This window comes from Dinoponera quadriceps, unplaced genomic scaffold, assembly GCF_001313825.1.
Source record: "Dinoponera quadriceps isolate SergipeBrazil2010 unplaced genomic scaffold, ASM131382v1 scaffold566, whole genome shotgun sequence".
Taxonomy (NCBI): domain Eukaryota; kingdom Metazoa; phylum Arthropoda; class Insecta; order Hymenoptera; family Formicidae; genus Dinoponera; species Dinoponera quadriceps.
Genome location: NW_014555972.1, coordinates 3,158,478 through 3,184,680, shown reverse-complemented (window position 1 = coordinate 3,184,680; position 26,203 = coordinate 3,158,478). Strand labels below are relative to the sequence as shown.

Below are 26,203 nucleotides of genomic sequence, written 5' to 3'. Positions count from 1 at the left end.
GAAAAAGACCGGCTTCGCGGAGGAACACGAGCGGGAGATCCGCCGACTCGCAATCCGTGGCGCAATTTTTCCGTGGGGAAGAAAAGCAGCGATGCTACATCGACAACTGCAGAAATTCTCGTATAAAAATCAGCGACTCTAACGCGACCCGATGCGGTACGTCGTGGGATAGCGCGATGAAGGATGCAATTTCCCCGACGCGTACGCGTTGTTCGATATGTGCGGACGAACGCGCGTAATAATGCCTCCTCGTCTCGAAGAATCGTACGTTAACAAAAGAGGAGAGATCGACGATTAGCCCGAAAAAGTTTCTCTCGTTTCTTCCGGGCGTATCTCGTTAGGTTCTCTCAATCGTAACGACGTTAGCCTTTCGATTGCTCCGGTAACCGTTCCATTCACTCATCCGCGCCTTATAATTATCCCGCGCTCTTATCTCGGATCTACGCGGTCTTCATAGATAAGTCCGCCGCACACACGAGCGAAACTAAGAATCTTTACGGAGAGAGCTCGCCGATTTGTGTTCTTAACGTACTCTCGGAGGCCAAGACTTAATCTGCCGCGCGATACGCACACTTTTTTTCTATGCGATTGCGAGAAGTCAACGATTCGTCCTGCAATTCTGCCGGAAAAGGAAATTATTGCGTGTTGGATCAACATATTCCGCCCTTCTCCCTCTCCTCTCAAAATAAGAAGTTGCTTGCATAAAAACGCCACCCTGTTGGAGAAAAACCAGGCGGGGTCTATAGGGAATCCCCATGTGGAATCCCCCTACGGTTGCCGCCAAAATTCCAGGTAACAATTCATGCGGATTCTCATATAAACGTGTGAATGTTCAAATCCTACATGGATTTTCATACACCATGTGGATTCCTACATTGAAAAACCCATTTAATTGACTCGAACCAAATTTGGCTTGAATATGGGCAAACAAATGTTGTGAGGACGAAAATTTGATTTTCTAAACTAAAATATTTGTTCGTCCATATCCAAACGAAACTTTGTTTGAATCAACAAAATGGATTTTGTTTTGAGCGTGTATTTTAATATCCTTTATGGATACACAAGAGTTGGAAACTGGGCTGTATCGTCCTGAAGATCTATCGAGCGACTTTGAAGAAAAACGCTCCTCAAGATATTTCCCGTGAAAAATGCCGCGCTGCATTTTCCATCCCGCAGCTGGTGTAACGGTTCTCTCTCATATAGTTCCCCATTTCTCATCGATATATAGAATAATGAACGTACGTTCTATCAGCTGTTAACTACTTCAATTCATTTCATCGATTATCCATCGATCGAGGATATGACAATTTTTCTCTTTTTCTTTTCCTCTCAGTTCGAACTGTGAAGGTAAGTTTGCCCGAAAGCATTTGTTAAGTGAATGTAGGAAAAGTGAAAGCGTGGGGTATACCTCGGTTCATTGGCATATCTGTCGCGCGAACTTGCGGTATTGATAGGTATAGATGATTAAAAAGCACATCGAAAATTAAATAGAGGAGTTATTTGTGTAGGTTCAGGCGTGCGTAAAGTCGTGGATTCGAAAACGGGGCAATCGTGCGAGACAACGTTGACCCATGCATTCAATGTAAAAAAGTGTCTCGAATAAACACGATTCTCACAGTGTGATACCATGAGGTATCGTGAATAATTTTGAAGTAATTTTTTGAAATAGAACATTTTTACGCACAAACAGCAAATTGAGGCGATATTCGGAAGTTTCGTAAAAATATGGGCAAAAAATAGCGTCAGCGAATCTTATTTAAACTAAGAAAAGAGAAGTTCAAACAATTTGCAGGCAGCCGAAGAAGTCTTCATTTCGGCCGTTAAATTAGCGCAGCTGCAGCAACGTACGTAAGGTCGGAAAATGGGGCAGCCGACTGCCTCGAGGGCGAACAACGAGGTGCACTTTACTTTCTCGTCCATGCGGGACTTTCGTAAAAATCCTGTCCCACAAGCTCACGTAAGAGTCGGTCGGCCGGCCGGTCGAAAAACAGAAAGTAAACTAGCGTACTTATACGGATAGACACACCACGCGTCTGCGCTCTCGTTGCAGGTGCAACGAGAAAACGGGCGTGGTCGGCGAAATCGGCGGATTTAGACCGGGTCGCTTTTGTGACAAAAGTCAACGTGGAAGAAGAGAAAAACGCGCGAATGTTTCAATACGAAAGTTATCTGGACTTCTTCTTTTGCTCTCTAACGTGTATTTTATATGACTTCCTTTATCGCGGAGTTAGTGCAAATCTCTTTGTACAATTAGAGCTTCCTTTAGAGAACTACTCGGTGGACACGTTCTCTTCAGACCCTTCTCCGATGTTGGTCTAACTCTTGAGAACACGAGATGAAATCTCTTCAGTGAAACGTATACCCGCTTGCACATAACATTCAACTTTAAAGAGCGTCTTAGCAGTTATTACGCAATATCTCGTCGGGCTACACTCGAGGTACTGCAGTCGACGTGATCAATTGTGAGAATCGGAGAAACGAGAGACTTCAGATGACTAATTTTATCAATATGTTTTTATCAGTACTCTCTTAAGTTGAATCGGTCGCTAGTGAAATTAATGGAACAGTATTCTACCGATAATTATAGTGAATATATTCACTAATTTTTAATGGAAACTCTTCCACTTAGCTCTTATTGCTAGCAAAAATCGCTAGCACAAATATATACGTTCCACCATATGCCGTATTTGGCGTAGTTCGTAAGTAGTGGTTTTGAATTCGAGTCAGGAAAAGCGTGTTTTTCACATATGATATAAATCAATTAAACATAATTATATTTCAGGCAAAATCACCGACGATACCTTAAGATATAATAAAAAGGAAATAACTTTTTTTCTCACTGCAATTAGATTTCTCCTAGATGGAAACAGCTGCTGCTCAATTAACAGACTTTTGCGGCGAAATTTACTGACCTGCGGTGCTATACTATAATCACTAGTGATTATTAACTGTTTCTCAGTGACGATACACCGATTGCACTTTAGAGAGTAAATGAACGCAAGCGTAACGGTATAATCTATACGTTTCTCAGTTCGAATGAAAAGTTGTTTCCTCAAGTGCCTTTCGATCAGATATGGGATATATTAAAGGATCTCAACAGAGAAGCAATTCGATCCACGTATTCGTATTCCTTCTTTGGAACGAGAATGCCGGAGGCTTCCTTTCCTTTCGGTTATCCGCGATGTTTACCGTCTTATTCTACGTTTAACTCGTCTGAATGGAAAAAGGCCGGACATCTCTGAAAGAACATGAGATCTCGCTCTCGATAAGCCGCGCGTTAATTTATAAGGCATACCGATCTGAAAGAAGGATGAGCAACGCGTCGCGTGATTACGACGGAAAAACGGTTCTTGCGAAAGGCAGGCGGAGGAGATAACGATGAAAAAGGTGAAAGAGCACTTAGCCGAGGTCATCTCGATACAGACACGGGGGGAAAGTAAATTCCTTTTTGCTAATTAATAGCTATGGCACTACTGGTCACACATCCTCTTTGTACCTCTTATAACTTATCCGTGAGATCACGACGATCGTTTCGAAGCGCTCGATCTATAATCCGGATTCGAAGCGGAATTCCAATGATAATTTTACGCACCGTTGAAGATTTCCTCAAATGTCATCCGTTTTCCCGCAAATAGAATTCCGTCGCGGATGGTAACGCACCTTCTGTGCGAGATAATATGCTTTCTTGAATATTCCGCGTTTGATTTCCCCCGACACCACAAACCGACAAACGTAATGCCCGGCCATTGATAAACCGCGTTTTGTGCAGTCGTGTACCGTGAGAAAAAGTTCCGTGTCGACAATTACCTTTCCGGATGAAAACGCGTCTGTCACGCTCAAGTAAGCGTACCTTTCCGGGTATCGATACCGGGACAGGTCGATGACTCGTTTGAGAAATTATCTATTCCTCCTCCGCACCTGTGTCTCTCCTTTCTCTCTCCGTCTCTAAAATGTCGGCTCCATGCCAATTGTACAATTGTAACGCAGTCATAACTGAGGTAACAGTTTTCATTTCGCCCGTTACCGCGGAAATTACGGCCGCTGCAGAAAGAAAAGGTGGATGCGAGGCAAGCCGGATGTTTCCACTCCGTGGCTTCGTTGATTTGACCCTTCATCGAGCGGGCGGGAGAAAAACCGAGCGATTCTCGGCATGGAACATTCGATCGGAGCGTCCGATACAATCTCGACGATGATCTTCGAATTAGGGATGTCATGAGAGTATCGATGTGATTGGAAGTTCAATCAAGGGTATCACCAGTGAGCAAAAATATCGATATTATATCAGTCGTATCACAACTGCATCCCTACCGCATCTCGCTTCGAATAATTAGAGGAAGAAAGCGCACGACCCTAATTAGAGATCGCTTTACACAATTCTCGACTACTTACACGAATTATATATAAATGTGTACATTTGCTTATTTCTTTTATATTAGGAATATTGCATACGGTGCGCGATCGCGCGCAGCTAAACCGACCATCCCGGGGTCACGATGGATGCGTTGCACAACCACGCGTCGAGACGTAAAACCTCTCGTCGCGCAACAGGACGAATCGGCTGAGTGATTAGAAAAAAAAGTCGCTTTAGAAAGATTTTTCGTGACCAGCTGCACATGATCAAAACGAAAATTGCTTTTCACATTTCTGACTTGTCCGAAAAAATCAACATTTGGAGAATCCACCAACATCCTGCGCTCGGCTCTTTCTACATTCTCCTTTGATTCAAGATCCCGAGAGAGCCTAATATTGTTCAATTTGTGCTTTGGAGAAACGCTCTCTGATAATCTATGAAGCGAATATATTTCAGGAGACTTCTCTTGGAGCAGTGCTGGAATGATCGTCCGTTACGCGCGCAAAATGTGCCGCGTAATCGCGATTAAAACGCGTTTATTCGCCGCGGCGCGGATGAAAGTTCGCCGAGACAAGAGGGGAGTCACGAGGTTCTCGATACGAGACGCGATCGTTTTTGCGCGAAAATTACGTCAAGGAAAGGAAAGTGACACGCTTGTGGCGGCGGCGAAATTTTCACCTGGCGAAGAAGCTGTCACGAGAATGATGATGATGATAAGAATTAGAGACGACACGCGCCGGCAAGTATGACACCTGTAGAATCGTCCCGGCGAAAAAGTTGGATAAGAGAACGCCGGGGAAATCGAGTTGCGCGTGAAAATCCCGAGACCGTTCGGTCAGGAGTATAAATTAACGAGTCGATTCGTGTTGAACCGCAGAGGTGGTTCAAGTGAAACCGCCGCTCAAACACAGGCTAATTAGAAGGAAATATATGGGATATAAATATGTTTATCGAAAATTAGGACAGAGATATTAGATAGCGAGAGAGACTTATTTGGATTTAATAAAATTCCTTTCACGAGACAAATTTGTCAACAAATGTTTGGCTCCTAAACAATATCTCAAATAAATGTCATCTTTATCCAAACATTACAATCGTTGTCGCAAACGATCAGTTATTTGAAACACCACGTTAGAAAAACGTTCAAGAACCTTTCTTTCTTTCAGTGGAACAATATTTAATGAAATACATTTTTTTTTCCTTTGAAAACCAAATATTCCGTTCTACTGTTGAGTTATTTTTTCCCTGTACATCCCACAAAAACACCCCGTTAAGAAACATCTTTCGGCAAGAAAAATGCGAGGAAACATAGAGAGAAACGCGGCCCAAGAATGATATGTATCGCACGGACAAAGTTACGATCGAAAGAAATCGCGGAGGAATAAAGTCTCGAAAGTTGCCGGCGGCGATGTGGGCCAAATACTAAACCAGTCGTTCGTTCGAGCACGCAAGAACTGGGAACGCTCGAAGGAGCATGGAAAGTTACGCGCGCGAGATCCCGTATGCTCGAATAGTTATATAAACTATTACCGGTCGCGCTCGCAAACACGGCGCGAAATGTCGCTAAACTCGGCGGAATTGCTAACGAGCCAAGTTGCTGATAGAAGCGAATAATTCCCCGTGAACAGACAGAAACGCAGCGTTTATCAAATCCGTCAGTTTTGGAACGTTATTCGCCTGAAAACACGAAGATCGCGTACGAGAATCATCCCGGCTGACTTTCGTGGTGAAAATGTTCCCTTACCGGTTCGCCGAGTTTGGAAAAACTGTCCGGTAAAAGGCGGCCGGTCGTGTTATTAATACAACGTGTCGCGCGATTCATACATCTTGCCGGCCTATCGATTCGTGCCGCAGTATATTTCTTATCCAATTAGTTCTTGCGTTCGTTGCGTAACGCATTAAGGAAATTCGTACCTACCTGGATTAAATATAATTTACGGAGCGCCGCGACTAGAGTCGGCGACTAAATACTCTCTCTCTCTCGCGAATATTTAAAATTGATTTTTAGTTACGGCGCCGTCGTAAACAAGGTACTTAGATGGTGCGCGCGTGTGTAATTATAACGTCTCGCGGCGTGTGTGATTTATGCCATCGTTCCTCTTACCCTCCGATATCACTTTCGCGGAATCGCACGAATTTATCCCCATTCGTAACACTCGTCGATGTGCGTCGGGAGAGTAACGATACTTATAAATCCGCGCGCGGAGATTATAAATCAAGCTGAGTAACTATAACGGATAACGCGCTTTCGAGAGAGCGATTCATCGTCGCTTTTAATCTCGCCGCGGAAGAGAGAAAATCGACGAATGGAATAGCACGTTCGAGTCAACCGACACTTTGTCCGCGACTGAACACTCGAGAGCCTCCCATCCTGTGTTCGACGACTGGTTTTCAGGCAAAACCGAAGCAACACCTTTGCGGCACTTCCGTCTTTCGCGAAGCGTTTTCTGTTTCGGGGCTTTCGGGCACGATGAAAGGAATGAAATATAGGGAATAAACGCGGGACAAACGAAATTTTGCGTTTCTCTTGGCGTGGAGAAGCAATCGCAGACCGAGCAAGAAGTTTTTCGACTGTCAGCGATGACCGATCGGATTTTACCGAGGCGAACCATGCGTTACAGGCGCAAGTACCGATCGTAAAACACGGGATGTCGAAAAATCGTCGCGAAGCAATCTTAATACCGCGTCGCGTTATCGGCGGATGAATCGGCAATTAAACGGCCAATAAAGTGTCGCATCGTTATGAAACGTATTGACAGCGATCGCGATGTCATCTCTCCGAGACATGTTCGCCTTTAGAGAGCACTTTATTCACAAGCCTACCGGAAGCCTCGAATCAAATGCGATTATGTGTCTACTCGACGGGGAAATTCGAAATAGAAGATTGCGTAAGAGAAAATGTACCGACAAAAGTGTTCGTTCGTGTTTGCGTAGACAGAGAAGAAGGTTCCTTTGGATTTAATGCTGGTTTATAATTTATCGTTTATGACAATCATCGTTAATACAAGAGAAACATGTTATTTGAGGAAGTGTTATTTATTGTTTGAAAAACCAATCATTCCAAAAACATTCGTTCGTTTGCTCTGTTCCAAAAGACAAGTTCGTTTCAATTAACGAAATTTGATTAAATCCAAAGAAATTTGGTATACCATGAAAAGTCGCGTGAGGATCGTTGAAACGTTAAGTTTGCGGATTCAGGTCAGAATTCGTGTTCCGTTTGTTGAGAAAAAGAGAAAATATTTAGTAAATCTCACACAAGTGTTTGTTGTATAACACGTAAATTAGAGATCGTCTAAAGTGAGCCCACGCGAAAAAAAGAGGAGGGAAAAAAAATCCCGAGGCGAAACACACACGTCACGTTCATTCATCCCCGCGCGCGTTACACAAGCGACGTGTACCCGGCAATTAACCCATTCGAGAGCGCTTTCCCTATTTTGACACGCCACGAGTCACGCGTCGTAAACATCCGTAGAACGATCAAATGTGATACTTTTTGCAAGCACTCAGTGCGAGATACGATATCGATTTCCTCGCGAATACACAAGTGTACGACAAACTGCACGCACCGTCCTTACATAAAAGCGTTCGCAGCAAAAAGTTTCCGACAAATTAACGATAGCGAAGAAACGGCTCGAAAAAAGCCCCCCTATCGACCGCAACGTACGCAAACCACGACGTCATTGCGTAAGAGGCGGGCGAAAATGATCGATTTCGCCTCTCCTCCGTTCAAGGAAATGGAAGGACATTTATGCGAGTAGTAATTAGAGCACGCGAGATGCAATAGCAGAAAAGCCGTATCTAATAACCAGCCGCAGATGAGGTTCCAACTGATCTCGGCTGTACCGTTACGTAAAGACGCTCCTTGAGCTCGTCTCTGATACGCTCTCTCGCGTCCGCGCGACGAGATATCTCGACTTACCTTGCCGGACGTCGGGCTGAGACCCTGCTGCTGCAGGTGATACATTTTCGGGGTGAGCATAGCTGGTGGTGAGCCGAGGCTACCCGGGGCGACAGCCACGCTCGTCATGGTCATTTCCCGCGACGGTCGCAGACCTCTTCGCAACACCGCGCCCTCCTGTCCGCCGCGCAACCGCGCATCCTCAGGCGAGTCTGTGAAACGATCGATTTACCCTTTATAAATGCTGATCCGTGAAGAAGAAAAATGTGCTGACTGATCCTATTTCCGTTTCGCGGAGAGCTGATTTGGCTACGATGCCGGTACTAATTGCATTAATATCTCCGCAGTGGGATCTCTACGATGCAACGGCGAGACGATGAATCCGGGTTCGACAGTAGCAACAGTTTCCTTGCACAATCATCGCGATAAGTTACGACACCTGACAATGGTGTACCGTACAATTTCGCTCTCTCGCCGGCGGATCGCGATTGCGTAATTTTCGTCGTGCCGAGATATTCGGCCGGACCTAGAAAGGAAATGCGTTATGTGCTTACAGTTGGCTCAACATTTATCTTACCTCTACATATATTTATTTTCGACGCTCGATAAGTTTATGTTTGTGACATTTCGTTGCCAAAATTCTCCTTGCTATGTAACCTTGTTTATGTAAACATTCGTAGGAAAATTTACACTACAACATTGAAGATTATATAAATAGTAAGTATTAAAAAGACCATAACAATAAAATGTACGAGTTTCAAAGTCAGATACAAAACGAAAGTCAACGTAGAGCTTGGTGATGCGCCGGACTCTAAATTTATAAAAAGGACAATTATATGCGTTGACTGTTCCGGAAGTCGGAAAGTTACAAGATTCGAAGAATTTTACGTATAATTAATTAATTATAACGAACCCGTCGGAGAATATTTTTCACAAAAATCTGATCGAGAAAACGTTGTAACGGCGATCCGCTAACAATCGAAGCCCCACAAATTAATTCCACGAACGAGGGGAACGCGATGTACGAGTGACTTGGTAGCACTTAATTAACAGAGCGAGAGAACACTTAAGCAAGTAGCTGTTCGAAGAGGAGAAAAAGGAGTGAGCGCATTTGCGAGTGCATTTCGTGATTAAAAATGCACACGTCGATCTTACGTTATAAAACACACCGCAATCAGTGGAGGCGAAATTCAGGTAGCCCATCTGAACGCTAAGAACAGTTTTCGCTTAATTTATTTTTACGTCAATTTTACTCAAACGAAAAGTACGATATCCATTCATCGCTTGAAAAATAACTGGATTAACCGTTTTACCGAAAAACAATCGTGTTATATTTATTATTCCTGAAGTAATTTCATCTCACGTGCGTGGACGGTCTGTAAAGCCTCTTGGTTCGCCAATAAACGTACCTGCTCGAATTGCGTTTGTACGCACTCAAATGAAGACGTCCACGGTGGAGAAGAGCCACCGACCGACGCGTTACGACCGTGGAACGCATTCCGCAGATTCCTCCTCGTCGATGCGCTCGTGTTGTATGAGTAAACACGCCGAGAGTAATAACCGAGACGAGCGTAAAAACCGTCCGCTGGAACTACTTTTGCGTAAGGAGGAGACCAATTGTGTCACAAGAAAGATCTGCTTATCGCGCGATATCTTTCACTTATTTATTATTCGGGATTGTATGTCTTTTTTTTCTTCTAACGCTACAATTCCAAGCAAATTTCTAAATACATCGTAGCTTATGAAGTCTGAGTTTTACGTAAACTACGTGCAATTCTCATCGTTACGACTCAAATGCATCTGTCATTTATCATTGGCTTATTTTTTGCTAGCCATAAGATCTACGAGAAATCGTAAATATTTACGAACGATCGCACTAAGTTACAATCATAAGTTCTTATACGAATAGCGTTTCAACTTAGTCTGTTACATAAGAAGTCGGAACGTAGCCGAACTAATGGGAAAAATTCTGATTTTTCGAATTCTCCTCATTAGACCATCGATAGGGAACAAATTTTTTTTTCTTTCAGCAACGAATGAGCAGCAAGTAAAAAATATTGATTCATTTTGTTCCTCTGAGGCCGGACGGGTCCTCTCACGCACTTTTTGTTTCTACTTGCAACGCTCAAACGACTAATATTTACGCGCTCGGCATACGAGCAACCGTATTATTCACGCCGCGTTTCATGAATTGCAAAGCTACAAACAAAGAGGAGGAGCAGCGCCGACACAGCATCACAGGGCGCTCTCGAAAGACAATGATCGGCCATTCTCGCTCTACGTAATGATACGGTATGACCTACGATCTAAGGAGTCGACGTTGCAAAACGGACACATCGGTCGGCTTGAAAATCGCCGGCGATACATTCCGTTGCTCCCTTTCTCGTCTTCGAAAAACCAGACGCGGCCCGTAATTACGCGTTGCAAAATAAAAGTGGGCCGATTCTTGCGCCGTCCGACGGAAAAGAAACTATTTCGAGAAAATAACGACTCGATAAGTACAGTGTACGATGACAAAGTTGAGACGGCGGCTACGCACGCGATTATCGCCTTTCCCATTAATGACAGCCGCTTTCACGATTCGACCCGCCAAAAATTTGACAGAGAACTCCACACACGAGGCTCCACAGTATGGAGGAAATGACGATTGAATTTTTCATTTAATCGCGCGCGAGAAGCGCAAGTCGGTGCTCTCTCAGTCGACGAGATGTTCAATCGAAAATTAGAAAGCTGCGGGAAGAAACCGACTGTCGTTGGACGCGAAAGACAAATCGGAGGTCTCCGTTAAACAGGTCTGTTGTCACCGAGCTGAAAGAAGTAACACATCGATCTCGAGGAATAATGACGGACATTGCGCGCTTTGAATAACCAACGACAGGATAGCGATGATGATGATGTAATTTATCGAAAGATCGCGCATTTCCTCGGCCGTGTAAGTTAGCTGCGCGCGTGTGTGCGCAGCTCGTTGTACATCGCCGATAAATCGCCGCGGTGAAAAGTAATAGCCGAGCGTATAATGATGTCGTTTGCCCGCGCCACGCCAATCGGCATCTTACGACGACGTTTACATCACTCTTTCTACCGGACCGATAATCGGATTTTAGACGCGTGTACCCGTAAATCGAAGCGGAGATGTCGTCGATTCGCGGAAATAGGAAAACCGTACGAGAAAGTTTTACGTAATTTTGCGTTTCTTTCTTAATTGCAACGTATTGTTCGCTCGCGAGTTACTCCACTTTTATTCATTTTAATTAATTGACTGCCAGCAAAAAATGTCTCTTCTGACATATCAAGGTGCTATCAAAATTTGTGAATATATGTTACAAAAATCTCTTGAACAGGTGAAAATTGATAACGCATGGCGATGTGAACACTATATTTTCACGAGGTCGATCGGACGTTTCAGAGCTACGTCATTATTTACATAACAACAGAGATTTTCTTCTGTCGCGGCTGCAAAAATTCACATGGTCATGGATTTTTATTGCGGATAATGCTTTCGTCATGCGAGTATCCTTCAACCTCGTCGCTAATTGCGTCCTCCAACTGACTAATCACGGACGAAGATTGCAGCCGGATAAAAATACGTCGACCTTTCACCCGCATTTAATGCGCAATGTAAGATACCGAGAAAAACATGTGTTTAGAGCGGTGTGTGATATCCCGGCGTGTATTGGCATAAATTTGATATTAACTATTTGTTTAATGATCGGCCAATTTCTGCCATGATATAGCATCGATGGACTTTAAAGAATCTATAAAATTCCATTTATCGATTGTCCCTCGCACACTCCGCTAGTTAAAAAAAGAGAACTGGTGTCACTAGTTTCATCTCGTACGGGAGCGTAATTACAATCCGCGGTATCGATCGAAAAGAACGACCTTCTTTCGTCGAGGAGAACCTGACAGTGGTCTCCGCGCGACTCATCTTCCGGAAGCGGCACGCTGTTAATGTGGGTTAACACGAAGGACAACGTGGTCGCATACTCCGAGTACTGTTAACCTGTGCCGACGAACTCATCGTCGTGCGACGTTCAATGATTTTTACTCAAGCAATGCTTGCACGGCGGGCATTCTGACGCGCAACCAATCTGTTGTGACACATTCGTGATCAATACATGAAAAAAAAGTCTTAAATCAAGAATAGATATAAACAAGAATATCATAATCTTCTTAGAAGACTTTTAGTCTTGAATTTATATTGATGCGTTACTTAAATTCAAGATTAAAAATTTTTTTAAGAAAATCATAATATTCTTACTTATATATGAGAATACCTATTCTCGATCTGATTTTTGTTTTTCCGTATAGTTCCAAGCTGTCATTTCGCGAGGAGGAGGCTGCTTATCGTCCTAAATTATTCGAATTAAACGCTCTAGAGATGTTTGTATGTAACACAGTCGTATTCATATTTTGTATGTTTATTATTATACATTTTTTTACGAAGCCGCAGCTTAGTAAACTATCTTGTACTATTGCGTTACATATTTACTAAATAATTATCAGCTTTACTAATATTCTCCTTTCTCTTCAAGAAGGCACTTCCCGCACAAATGAAGAAAGAAAGAAATAAAACTGTCGAGCTCGAGCCTGTACGCCGTTACCAATTGAGATCGCGTTGGTGACTGATCGCACATTTATCCGCTTTCAGCATCGCGATGCCTCGTCTCAGAAAACCACCGAGTTACTTATCATAATCAGTTTCCTCTGAAACATATTTTCAACGGCATTTCATACCTTAAATTAGCGATGCATCACGGTCAAAACAGAGAGATTGAGGGGAATCCGAAGGAAGAGAGAAGCTCGAAATACATTAACTTCTCCTCGACCGAGCAAATTAATGATCGGAGAATGACGTCCGCCAGCTAATTGAATAACAAATCGAAATTTTGGTCGTTGTCTCCGACGAACGTCGTCGACCGACCGATCACTCATACCACGATGAAACGGCTGTTTCAAAACAGCTTTGTTCTCGATAGGCCGAGCCGATAACGGTTCTCAGGAGGAACGGTTATCGAGACGACGGAGAAGAGAAACGCGAGAGACAACACTGATAAGCACTCGTCAGGTAAATACGTCGAAAGCTGGTAACGGATCTCCCTCGCGAGTAGGCTTCCGAGGACGGACGATCCCGGGGCGGAGCTCCGGGACGCGAAGCGTGAAATTGCCGCGATCGGCACGCGTACATCGAGCGACACGAATAATGGTCTTCTCTTTCATAGCCGCAGATCGAGTCGCGGCTGGATGCTCTCCGCGGCGGAGATATTGCGGCACAGCATCCTCCGCTGCCGGTCGACGATGATCTCAACAGCGCGTAACTCCGGTCACGGTTGCGAAGGGGATTTGAAAAACGTCCGTCGTTGTCTCTTAGAGAGGGGGAGGGGACGAAATACTCCAATTTTGTAATTGTTGAATGGCCCCTTACGAAAATCCCTGTGATTACGGAAGAATACCAGACACGAAGGGGAAAAATGTGCGATTAATATCGTTGCTAGTTGCGACACGGAGGAAACGCGGGAGGATGTATCGAAGGAAATATCGCACCGTGACGGCGCTTACGGCAACGTTCGAGCGACGGCGCAGCGATAAGTCACGATGTAAGATTTATAAAGCAACATCATCGCGATCGTGTTTCGCAAGGGCCAGTTGGGAAAGCTCGATGAATCTCGATGAAGAGCGCGATACACTCGATTGAGACGCAACATACCGGCTGCTTACGAAAGGGGTAAATGAAATAGAATGGGATGAATGGACGACCCTTAAATACAGCAGAAGGTAGGAAGAAGGACAACGCGTGCCGAAATTGGCACGCGTTAGGCAAAGAGAGAGATCTCCTCGAGCAGGGCTTGGCGTTTCTCCAGAAACGTCCGCTTGGACATTTCACTTTCAAAGGTTTCCATTTTGCCAGTATTTGGTACTCGAAATATCCAGGTGAGTATAGCGAACCACCAGGTGTAACTCTAATTACATCGAATCTTGTTTTACACAGAAGATTATATCTTCTTTTCGGATGGAAAATCCGGATGAAAGGATATCGTTTGCAGACAAACTTATCGGTCCTTGTTAAAATGTTTGTGTGAAATGTTTAACACACTCGTATAATTTGGCGCGCTGTAAATATGAAAGGAGAAAAAAAATCGCTGGGAACACTCACTGACCTAGGATGCAAGACGAGTTGGTCTTGTTGCTCGACATGAAAGTGATCGCGATACAAGTAGGCCAACGCGGCGAGACTGGCCTCCGAGCGAGAGGCGTCATCAAATTTCATTTCATTTTTGCGTCAAGTCGAAAGTTCATTTTGCTATTTCCGGTCGTTGTTTTGCAAGCGTAACACATTCGTTCTTCTCTTCCTGTGTCGTTTGTCATTTAATGGCAATTGTACTGAAACCGTTAAATATGTTAAATGTATCGCGATACTTTTCACTTACGAACAAAATAAAATCGATGACGTATGAGGTGAAATAATACTTGGATCGATGTATTTATAAACTTTCCTTACGCATGAAATCTAAAATTGCCGCACACACCAACTATACGAGAGATCTCGTACTACACTGAATATTTAGGAAAGCAGCAGTTATATTAGGTTGGTGCGTATGAAATGTCGCATTCTCTTTACATGCGGACGTTTTCCTCCCTGTTTCCGTTATACTTTTGTATTTGGCATAACCTCATTCATACTCGTATTGTCCATTGCCAGAGACTCATTTCAACAAAATAGGTTTTCTCGAAGGTCTTCCCTTTTTTATTTCTTTTGAGTTTATTACCGATATGAATTCTGCCGACATTCGCGTCATTTTCTTATATGAGTACAAACTTGGTAATAGTGCTGCAAAAGCTGCACGCAACATAAACCAAGCGTTTGGGGAGAATACGGTTAACAATCGGAAAGTGCAGCGTTGGTTCGAAAAATTTCGGACTGGCGATTTTTCACTGCAAAATGAGCCGCGCGGAAGACCCAAAACGTCTGTGAATAATGATGACCTGAAGGCTCTAGTGGAAGCGGATCCAGCCGTATCCACGAGGGAACTTGCTATCAGGATGAAAGTTGACCATACAACGATATTGAGACACCAAATTGTACTCCCATCGCTTGTGAATCGGCATGGCCCGCTACTGCTCCATGACAACGCTCGGCCGCACACATCGCACAAAACAATTGCGAAACTGAACGAACTGGAATATGAAGTTTTGCAGCATCCACCATATTCACCGGATCTCTCGCCGACCGATTTTCATTTTTTCAAGCATTTAGAGCTGTTTTTAAGAGGCAAACACCATGAAAATGAAGACAGTCTAAAAAACTCGATATCAGAGTTTATTAATTCTAAAGACCAAAATTTTTTTAAGACAGGCATCTACGCTTTAAAATCTCGTTGGGAGAAGTGTATTGAAGCGAATGGAGCATACTTTGATTGAATAAACAGCTTTTGAAGAAAGATATACAGTTTTATACAATCACTTAAGAATCCGACATTTCATATGCACCAACCTAATACAATAATTCCATTGCTGTTCGCTTTTAGTGCAATTTAAAACATCGGATAGTTCTGTCAGTAGCAGGGTGTCGTCGGGAGTTGACGACGAGTGTAGTGTAAAAATTAGAACGCGTTAATATAACACTTCTTTCATTCCTTTTCTTGGGAAGAAGTTTGTGTATATAGCCGCTACACAGGCAAGTCGCTGTTAAACATACGCGAGCCTGAATAGAACGCAATTTATCGCGCGTCGTTGATACACACGTGAGTAATTACTCAGGGAACGTAGATGAATTCTCGACTGTAGGCCGGAATATCCCTCCCGATGAAACTAATCCGTCACTAATGACCGGTTGCGGCAAGGTCACCCGATGATTAACCTTTTCGACTTCTTTGGCGCCCACAAAAACCGTATTAGTTAGTTGAACGCTTTTCGCCGATTTATCCTACATTGATTATTAATCTTCTCGTGTTACACCTGTCATTAGAATCTGTCGACACAAGCGACGAACGTAATCCGGCGCGCCGCAAGGTCCGGCCGAATCCTTGATAGCGTTTTCTTCGCCATCCCTGATTCGTATCTCGTCAAGGTCGACGTCAACACGACCGTGTTCTCTGTACGCGATTGATCTCGCTGCGGGCCTCTTATTACGAGAAAATTCGAAGGCCTTATTTGGCTTATCATATGGTCGGTCTTGCCCGAGTGACCGCCTTATGACCAGGTAAAATTCGTTATTCGTGTTTATCATACGCTCTTTCCTCGCTTTTACCTTTCAAGCGAGAAAACGGACGAGTTTCCTGACTCGTGAAATCCGTATGTACGTCTAAAAGTCAGACGTCTCTCCTTCGTGTTCTTTTCGCGGAGTGATCAGACGTACTCAACGACGCGTGCTTTCTTTAGAAATGTCCTCGAAACTTTTCCAGCAATTTCTCGTAATTTGTCCGAATATTTTCTACCTTTTGCACACAACGCTTTATCTTTATAATCCACAAACTGAATTCGTCAATTCTTGTTACGCATTCGTCGAAATATGCGTTGGAAGCACTTGAGAAGTTAATCAATATAATGACAAAATAAGAAAATTTCACAATAGTAGGTAATTATTCCACATCTTACATTAGTGTATAATTTTTATAAGAAAAATCAATCTACGTTCTTCTTCATTATATATTGCGTATCATCAGAATAGAACGCAGACTGTACAAATGACTGTGTAAATATGATGTAAATTAGGTTCCACAAAAATTTAAGTGGTTAAGTGTGCTGACGTGGCAAATAAAAACAATTACTAGTCACGTTTAGTAAAACAAAGTAGTTAACAAAGAATTATTCACGAGGTCATCCGAATTAAATATTGACTGTATATATAAGGTGTCCGGGAAGTTACGACATATGCAGATAGAATGGGTTAGGATAATCGTGCGCTCATTCGCTCATTCGCAGATTAATTAATTATTCATTAACTATTGCGAATTTTGCAAAATGCTTTCCTCAGTTTAACTCCGTTCAACTCATTCTACCTGGCTGCTTTGTCAAAACTTTCCGGGCACTCTGTGTGTAAAGATACGTGACAAGTCAACTATTTGCTAATTAAATTCTGCCAAAAGCTCATTAAGAGTTTTAATAAATTTACAATTTATAATCAGTACGTGTATATTTCCGGTGAGTCAAATAGTCGTCAGTATTTCGATAAGGTTGCACCGAAGAGAACGTAGCTGATAGAAGCAACACTAGGTGAGACAATACTTTGAATAATGCGAAACTACCGATCTTCATTGTCTGTAGATTCAATTGATCTTTGACTATAGCGCTAACTTTTAATTCTCCAATGTCACGTAAAGTTTAATACTTTGCAAATTCCCCGTCGAAAAGATCACTTTGCGATATATAGTTCACGAAAGCTATTTTACGAAAAATATCTTTAATTTTACAATATTATACCGGAAGCATTTCGGATCATGGAACTTGACGAATCTGTGGTCAATGGAGTATCGACGACGGAGTTGGGTAAGAAAAATTATGAATGGAAGATCGTTTGGAGGAATGTCATCAGTTTCATCTATATCCACCTTGCGGGTTTTTACGGAATGTATCTGATGTTCTTCCACGTTAAATATCTGACCGTCCTCTGGTGTACGTATCTTATTTCCTCGGCTTATATTCCGACTTTAACATGTTAAAAAGCTCATAGTGTGCGCACAGAAAATTATAAGGGAAGATGCTACATGTTGGACCTATATTGTACTCAACGCGTCATCTAGTGACATTTTCGCTTTGTTAATGTCAGGATTCTTGTCTATGATGGTAAATATAATGCAACATGTAATAGGCTCTCGTGAAGACATCAAGAAAATACGATGTTGGTGCGAATAAATTATTTTATTCTTATTATGGGAGGATAAATACAATGAATTTTCACATTAGCAAAGGGAAAAAATCACTAGTTAGCACTGAAATCGATATGAGTACAACAGGTCCAAGGTATAGCATTTTCTCCGAAACTTCACAAAAACGACAACTCGACGACTCATGTACTATCCAGCGATCGTTTACAATTTTTAGACATCGCTTGTACTGTCTTCATAAAGATAGGGGTTACTGCCGGAGTTCATCGATTATGGTCCCATCGGAGTTACAAGGCAAAGTGGCCAATGAAACTTATCTTGATGATTCTCCAGAGCGCTGCATATCAAGTAAACACGACGAACGTCCTCTTTTTTCCCTGCGAATTTGATTTTTCGTATTTTATCACGTCGCTGAACACGATATTGGCCACTTTTGGTACGTTTTTCTCACCAGGATACGATCTATCAGTGGGCCAGAGATCACAGAGTGCATCACAAATACACCGACACCGACGCGGACCCGTACAACGCGAGCAGAGGATTGTTCTTCTCCCATATCGGTTGGCTGCTAGTTCGTAAGCATCCGAAAGTCACAGAGAAAAGCGCCATGATCGATTGCAGTGACCTCGAGCAAGATCCCTTCGTGACCTTTCAGAAGAAGTACGACGAGCACAGTTTTTTCTCGCGTGAACGATAATTTTACCAGCGCGACCAACGGTTCGGTACAACCAGGTCACCCCCTTCCTTCTTTAGAACCGCTTTTTTCCTTTTATAAAACTGCGCACGGTTCCTTTTTTTTTTTCATTATCTTCCTGTGATATCTTTTTGTAATTATCTGTAAACTTTTTTGAACTTTTATGATATTGCTTAATGGTAAGTTGTTTTATGGCTTAAAGAAGGCTTCCCAGTAATGAAAAGGCCTAATGAAATGAGAAAAAACGAGCCAGCCACGGTTCTAATAATCGATCGGACTATTGCATCGCTTCTCGCTCACACCTTCTTTCCTCGTCCCAGGTGGTACGTATGGCTGATGCCGACTTTCGGCTTTATCCTGCCGACACTGATACCCTATTGGTTTTGGAACGAGACGTTTTCGCATGCGTGGCACGTCAACTTTGCCAGGTATTGCACGAATCTTAACACCTCCTGGACGGTAAATTCCATCGCTCACGCATGGGGCACAAAACCATACGACAAGTACGTAGTAATCCGTTTACGACGTATCGTAAAATACGCGCTCTAACTCAACGAAACGTGTTTACGATAAAGTGTTGCTTCAATGTTTACTTTCAATCGCTAGATCTATCAGACCCACTGACAACATCGGCGTCGCCATAGCATCGTTGGGCGAAGGCTGGCATAATTATCATCACGCCTTTCCGTGGGACTACCGGGCAGCAGAGGAGTTTGGGATTTATAGAATCAATGTTACCACGATTTTCATTCAATTCTTCGCTTTGCTGGGTTTGGCGTACAATTTGAAGGCCGCGCGACCCGAAATGATAAAACATCGTGTTAGTCGAAACGGCGATACAAGTTATTAATAAGTCTGAACTATATTGTACGAAAAAATGACTCTTCGGCGTGAATTCGCATCGAGAAAGAAGAGCAAAATTGTGAAGCGTTTTTTCTAATTGCAATTTTACATCGAAGAGCCTCTTTCAATTTTGTACCACAGCCGCGCAGTTGGGGGAGAGACGCCAAAAATGTGAGTATGGGATAACATTAGCATGTGACTAAAAAAGAACGATATTCAAACTGTTCAAGACATTTTCGTGATGAATTCTTAACAACTAACTATTTGTGAAATTACGCAAGGTTGTAGTCGGTATCTTCTGAAAATATCTCTAAAAGGCCTAAGTTTTGTCCGCGGCTCTGTTACACGGCCATCTAAGTTGAGAATAAAGGCGCGCATTCATATTAATGCCATACAAACACCATGCAAATTATTACAGAATCCAAAGGGTTCTTTTTGGATACTTGCGCACGATACCTCTCGTCTATTCCCAGCTCTAATATGCACGAACGCATGGAATGCCGCCGATGTCGCGCGTGATGCACGAATGCAGCACATGCGATCGCCGATGTGAAAATATTCGAGAACAAATTGGTCACCGTTAGCTTAGACGAAGTATAAAACGCGGAAGGATAGAAAATGAGGCACTCCCGAGTAATTAGAAAAAATTTCAAAAAAGATAAACAGGTCGGTAGATAATTCACACTATGTAATAATTACACAGTGTGTAACTACACAGTAAAAAATGCATTAAAAATGATCCACTGAAATTTTGTGTTATTTTAACGTAGAAAATGTATTAAAAAGTATACAAATATAATACGAAATTAACACATTCACTTTGTCAACAAGTGTATTTGTGTAATCGTTAAAATAACACAATAATGTTAGATTTAATCAAATTCAATTAAAAGTTAAAGTAAATTTCAGCAGACTGTTTTTAACGCAAAATTCTTTTCTGCGTAGTATACGTTTTGAAAAAGTCAACTCTTGCATTAGAGATTAGCTTAATGAAGTCAATAAAGGTAGCCGTGACGAAGGTGGAAGCGACTGTTTAATTTTGATTCGCTCTATTTGTCGACTCTCAATCGATCATTTTTAATAACAGCGATATCAAAGGTGTTGATGACTGAACGGATTTTTAACGGAGAGTAAAACAAGTTATACTTTTGGAACATACGACATATCCCAACTCTGTATTAAAAGTCGCTGAAATAAGCCTTTACGCTCGAGATACGGTGATTTACGTTTCGTGATTTTCCTTGCGTGAGAAAGTAAAACTTCTCGCGAGATTCTCCCTAGTAAATCGAGCGGCCGCCTCCTCGTCTCGATTTTTTTACGACCCAGTTAGCTTGGTATGGATCAATTAACTGTCACTTAACCAAAGAAACGACAAGACTTGTCGAACGAATCATCATGCCTTGGCAGGCGAATCGGGGGCTGACTTCGACAGGAATTCGTACCTGCAAGCGTCATTCGGGTAACAAGCGTCGCGTAAAGTGACACCTGCTCTCCTCGGCATTCGTAAACGTCGAGTGTACACCGTATAATTTATAAATACGGTATCCCGACACCCATCGAAGGCACTCGTATATTTACTGTAACGCAGCGCTGCGACAATGTACTTTCACCTATCGAGAGTTACTACGATTCTCTCGACAAGTAATCGAATTGTACAATTTATATATTTATGATTAAACCGACGATTAGAATAAAATTGTCAAAGCTGAATCGTTAACGTTATATGGCGATTAATCTAAAAGATCGAAATTGTAAGAATTTTTTTTTCAAAGTTAACACGATGACTTATCACTCGCGAAAATATGCATTGAACGTCGGCGGTATCGCGGTAATGCCTCTCAGATCTGCGCGACCCGGCGGCGAGACGCGATGAAAGTTCGAAGTAGGTAAACCAGCCTTCGAAATCCGGCGTCGTTGCGAAAACGGCCTTGATGCGAGAGAGTCACCCACGCTCGGATGAATTATTACTAAATAGCTGAGAAGGACGACAATGCGGTGTCGCGTCAAATCTTGCCCCGTTACACGATAACTCGGTCAAAGAGCCTTAATTAGGAACGAGCATGAACTCTGCCGATAATTGAGGTCATCCATTTTTCCCGCGTAAAATATCCCCGAGACGTGTTGGAGATTCTATCACTCGAAAAAATGGTCTTGCAGTCATGGCGAAAATGATACGAGAAATTAGCTAAGATGGAGCTAGCAAACATCACACATGTGTTAGTAATATAGATGACAGAGAATTTTCATCTAAAACTATTTGGCAAGAAAGTCTTCCTGTGGAGCCAATTCAGATTAAGGTCAATCGCACTTCTCATTAAAATTAGTAACAGGAGATAAATTTTCCTGCGTGGATCGCCAGAATGCTGCTTCTGTAAATTATACAATTTTTTAGCAAATACAGAGAACAGCGATACATTTTGCCAGTGATATCGACAATTCTAACTGGACCATTTTCCTGAGCGATCAATTAAAGAGTGCAACGTACACCTTATCCACGCTCCTTTCATCCGTTTTATTGATACGCACTCGGACGGAGTACATTCGCGCGCACATTTACCCGATATGAAGAAAGAATCGCGGCAATTTGTTCGCGCGCCGAGATAAGGGATCTGCCAAATAAATGATCACGACGGTAAGCGCGCGCGGTGAGCGCCGTAATGCGCCGTCTCGGCAGCGGGGAAGTCGCTGTCCTCTCCGTTAAAGAGGCCTTTCCTCTCACGTACATATACCGGGTGTGTCGCTTTGCTCGAATCGATCAAGAGGCCGATGTTCACGCTCCGTTTCAGCGGAACGTCATATTTTTAAGCGCGGCACTCGTCTCTCTCCCGGCATTGCCTTTTTCCTGGGAGGCGGGTAGGAATTGAAGCAACCGCGCGTTTCCAGCGCGGGAGAACGTAACGCTGGCATTGCGCCGAAACGGAGGCTGACTTTTGCCGCGAGTCGATTATTAAATGGGTAGCCTAGCCGTATCGTCGTGAGTAGCACGCTGCCTGGTAATCGGAAAACGAAGACAATGGCCGCGGGTAAGGTTAATAGCCTCCACAGCGCACAAGTGTCTCTCGCGCACACACGCAACGCGCGGCTGCTGCACGCATGGACGGAAGGAACGTTCTGCAGCGCGATGTCACGCATGAGATAATATGTCCACGGCGATATCGAGAGGTCGACTCTCTTAAATCCCCGCTTAGAGAGAAGTAAACGGCCGTTTATTCAATCAGCGTGACGTTACCACCTGTCTTTGCACAATTTTGCTAGAAAAACAGAAGATACGAAGAAGAAACGTCGCGCATTGTTGTGCGCCGATTTTTTTCGCGAGGCTATCTTTGAAACTATAGTTTCAAAAAAAAAAAATAAGAAAGGAAACAGCTATGAAAAATTAGCTATTTATATAATACAACTAAAATTTAGTTGCCACACTTAATTTTCAACTGTGGGAGCTAATTCTTTTTTTACAACTACAGTAGTTAATTGTGTATAGTTATGGTTATAAAAATTAGCCCCCGCAGTTAAAAATTAGATGTAATAATTAAAAGTCAGTTTGTTATTTTATACGGACAGCTAGTTTTTAGCTGTGGGAGCCGATTTTTTTTTTCCATGTAAAAGAAACTACCGCTGTCTCCATATGCATTATAAAAAAAAAAGAAAAATGTTCCGTATAATAACGTAAGTAGACCACTCGTATATATTAAATCGGGTTTAATTAATTCCAAAGCAGAACCAGACGCTAGTACGATTCTATTTTTAGCCAATCGCGGTCCGCACGTCCTACTCACCGTCCGCGCGATTTAAAAGGATTGGGAAATATGAAGGATTAGACAGTCAGTCGCGATCCAATCGAAAGTCATTCGACTTCTCGGAACCCGGGTCAAAGGTGGCTCGGTCGATCGGTGTGTCTTTTCGACGCGTCATCGTTCACCAGGCATCGAAGTCTCCATTTCTCGCGCGACTACGCACTGAATTACACCGCGCTCGCTCGCGCGCGGTAACGGTTGCACGGCGACAAATAATTGATCGAAGGGAAGCGAACGAGTTCGTCGGCTTGGAAAAGCGGCAAGAACAGGACGGAGCATTTCCTCTTCTCGAGCCGGTAATTTTCCTCAAGTTTTTACCGGCGCGACCAACGGTACGGGCCAACCAGGTCACCCCCTTCCTTCTCTCCTCTTCATCGCCCTACTCCTCAGAGGTATATTGTGAGCCCGATCGTCGTGATGAAGAAACGCCACGATGACAATGCCAACGGCGACGAGAGGAATTTACACGAGCGCCGCTTCACGACGATGAGTTCGCCGGGAATTCATTAATTGCTTAAACGAGGTGACCGGACCACTGGCTTAACGGACAGCTCGTTTGGAAATCGGGGACGGTGAGATATGGATTCGATATACCCCTTTCAGACCCCATGGCTTCTGACTATATTGATTCAACACTGTTAACCCTTCGACCGCATTATAGGTTAGATAGACCCAGTGAGTTTGAAGAGAAGTGCATCGAAAATTAGAATTTTCTTTCGGTAAATTTGATTTTCTATGAATGCGTCATTTAAATATTAAAGAGTTACACTTTATTCTAGAATATTTTGCTAATCTCCTTTTTTCACAGTTTTTTTTTTTCAGATATGGAGTTTAAAAAATCGCGCAATATGATCCTGTTTTCAGAAGTGTGCGGTCTACGTGTCGCCAAAGTTGAAAGTAAAATGAGAGCCCTATGAGGCCAACATCACGAGGCATGAAGTTAGTACGCGATAATATTTCCATATTTGGAGGCACGAATGTCCCTCGTATTTATCTTATTTCAACTTCCAACTTGGATGATACACAATGAAATCTCTAACTCCGATCTAACCGACAACGCACGTACAACAACGCGAGAGAACTCATTCGTGCGATTATCCTTCGAATAGCGTTAATTCGTGTAACGATGTGAACGGACGATTAATCGCACGATCAGAGTGACGTCGACGAAGTGGTTCGCATTATTTCGTTCTCCTCAAGGTTCTCTTCGAGAATTTTCTGTACGCGCGTGGGACAAACCGTGCGCCACGGGACCCACTCGTCTTTTCGACTGGCGGTATGTTAGATTCCAGTGCCGCATTCCGATCTGCACCACCTAGACCGAAGATTAATTATCTAAGTCGATAAGCCGAGAGGCGACAAGCCGCTGACGACGTCGCATTACGGGACTTTTCTGATCGCAAGTAGAAAGGAGTTGTCGCGCGATTGGAGGGTATTTGGCGATTACGTGGACGTTCGCGGATTAACCTCGCGGCGGCGGTAGCGCGCAGCACCAGCTGTCAGGCATTGAAAAATTACGCGAGCTCGTCGTTGAGCGCCTCGCGAGCCTTGAAGCAGCGAACCCTCCCGCTGCACTTTAACCCGTTGCGGTTCTCTCTCAGCGACATCGCGTTCCATCTCGGCGCATAAATCAAATCGTCTGAATGACAGCCGCGTCTAATTATCGCGACAAATCTCTTTTCTCACGGTAAGAATCGCAACGGGATTCCGACTTGGACGTCATTGTTCGAGCGCATTAAGACGTTTTTAGGGTAATAAATTATGATTCGACTACTTTAGTCCCGCATTATACTTGTAAGAAAATTGACCATACTCTAAGTTCAGTTATCCTGGTAGAAATTGAAGCTTATGGGGTTTCTAGCCACGAGATAAATAAGTTAGCTGATGGTCAAACAAAAGAAATTACAGATGATTAAAATCAAGTTACAGAAATTTCGAGATAAAAATTACAAGTAGGTAGTAATGTAACGTTCGCTTCTGCTGTTTTAAGATTTCTATGGGATAACATAATCTCCATTTTGACTTCGTATTTAAATGCTAATGGCGTGCGTATATAATAGCTAGATTATATATTTTAGAATAGACATCATATTTGACATATAAACAACGGCTTAAGTCACAAAGCCAATTTTACATTTGTGAATAATCAGCCAGCAACGAACTAACAACGAACTAGAAAATTTCATCTGACCTATATTAGGTAGCTTTTGACTCAGGCCAACTGGATATGTTTCTACTCGGATATAAATCTCACGATTGCTCTCACATTTGCACGCTCTTCTCCGAGGTTCGAGTAAAGGCGCCGTCAATTCAAAATCGGACATAATACCGCGGAAGCATCTTTCCGGGTTGGCGTCACTTTTGGTGAGTGGGTTAGACACGAGGAGCAGCACGTCGTGTTTGCTCTCCTATTGACACACTTTACAAGCGTGGCGTAACACGTCCAGGGACGCTCAACTCCTCGATGGATCGCCGAGCGATCCGGAGACCGCGAAACGGCCTACTATAGCCGACGGTTGAGCCTCTCTGATTGACTAACGGTCACCGCTCATAGCCTGCGCTGAATCGCAACACGGTTCTGTTCGCAATCATCGATTCGAACCAAGGTGGAGAAGGACCTATTGTATGCGCGTTCTCACACGAAAGAAAACCGAAAGAGCACGGCGGACATGACGACGATCCATTGTCGGCGTAGCTATTGTAATTGATGCGTCTTGTATTGCGAAGACACGATCATTCATTAACGAAGGGGCAAGTGGACCAAGGAGACATTCTTGAATATTCCCATAATTTAATTGTCAT

General features: G+C 43.2%; 2 protein-coding genes across 2 annotated transcripts in view; one reads left to right on the top strand and one right to left on the bottom strand.

The window, feature by feature from the left end:
* The window catches only part of LOC106746366, a 55,119-nt gene that overhangs the window by 17,148 nt on the left and 11,768 nt on the right, over positions 1–26,203 (bottom strand). Inside the window, exon 2 of the mRNA XM_014622916.1 lies at positions 8,271–8,461. Coding sequence (XP_014478402.1) covers positions 8,271–8,384 — 114 coding nt within the window. The 5' untranslated portion in view covers positions 8,385–8,461. The remainder of the gene's footprint in view (positions 1–8,270; positions 8,462–26,203) is intronic.
* Positions 17,687–19,617, top strand: LOC106746368 (acyl-CoA Delta(11) desaturase-like). The gene is made up of 5 exons (XM_014622918.1): positions 17,687–17,861; positions 18,291–18,421; positions 18,528–18,733; positions 19,088–19,270; positions 19,374–19,617. Exons 1-5 carry the CDS (start codon positions 17,687–17,689, stop codon positions 19,615–19,617), a joined length of 939 nt encoding a protein of 312 aa, XP_014478404.1.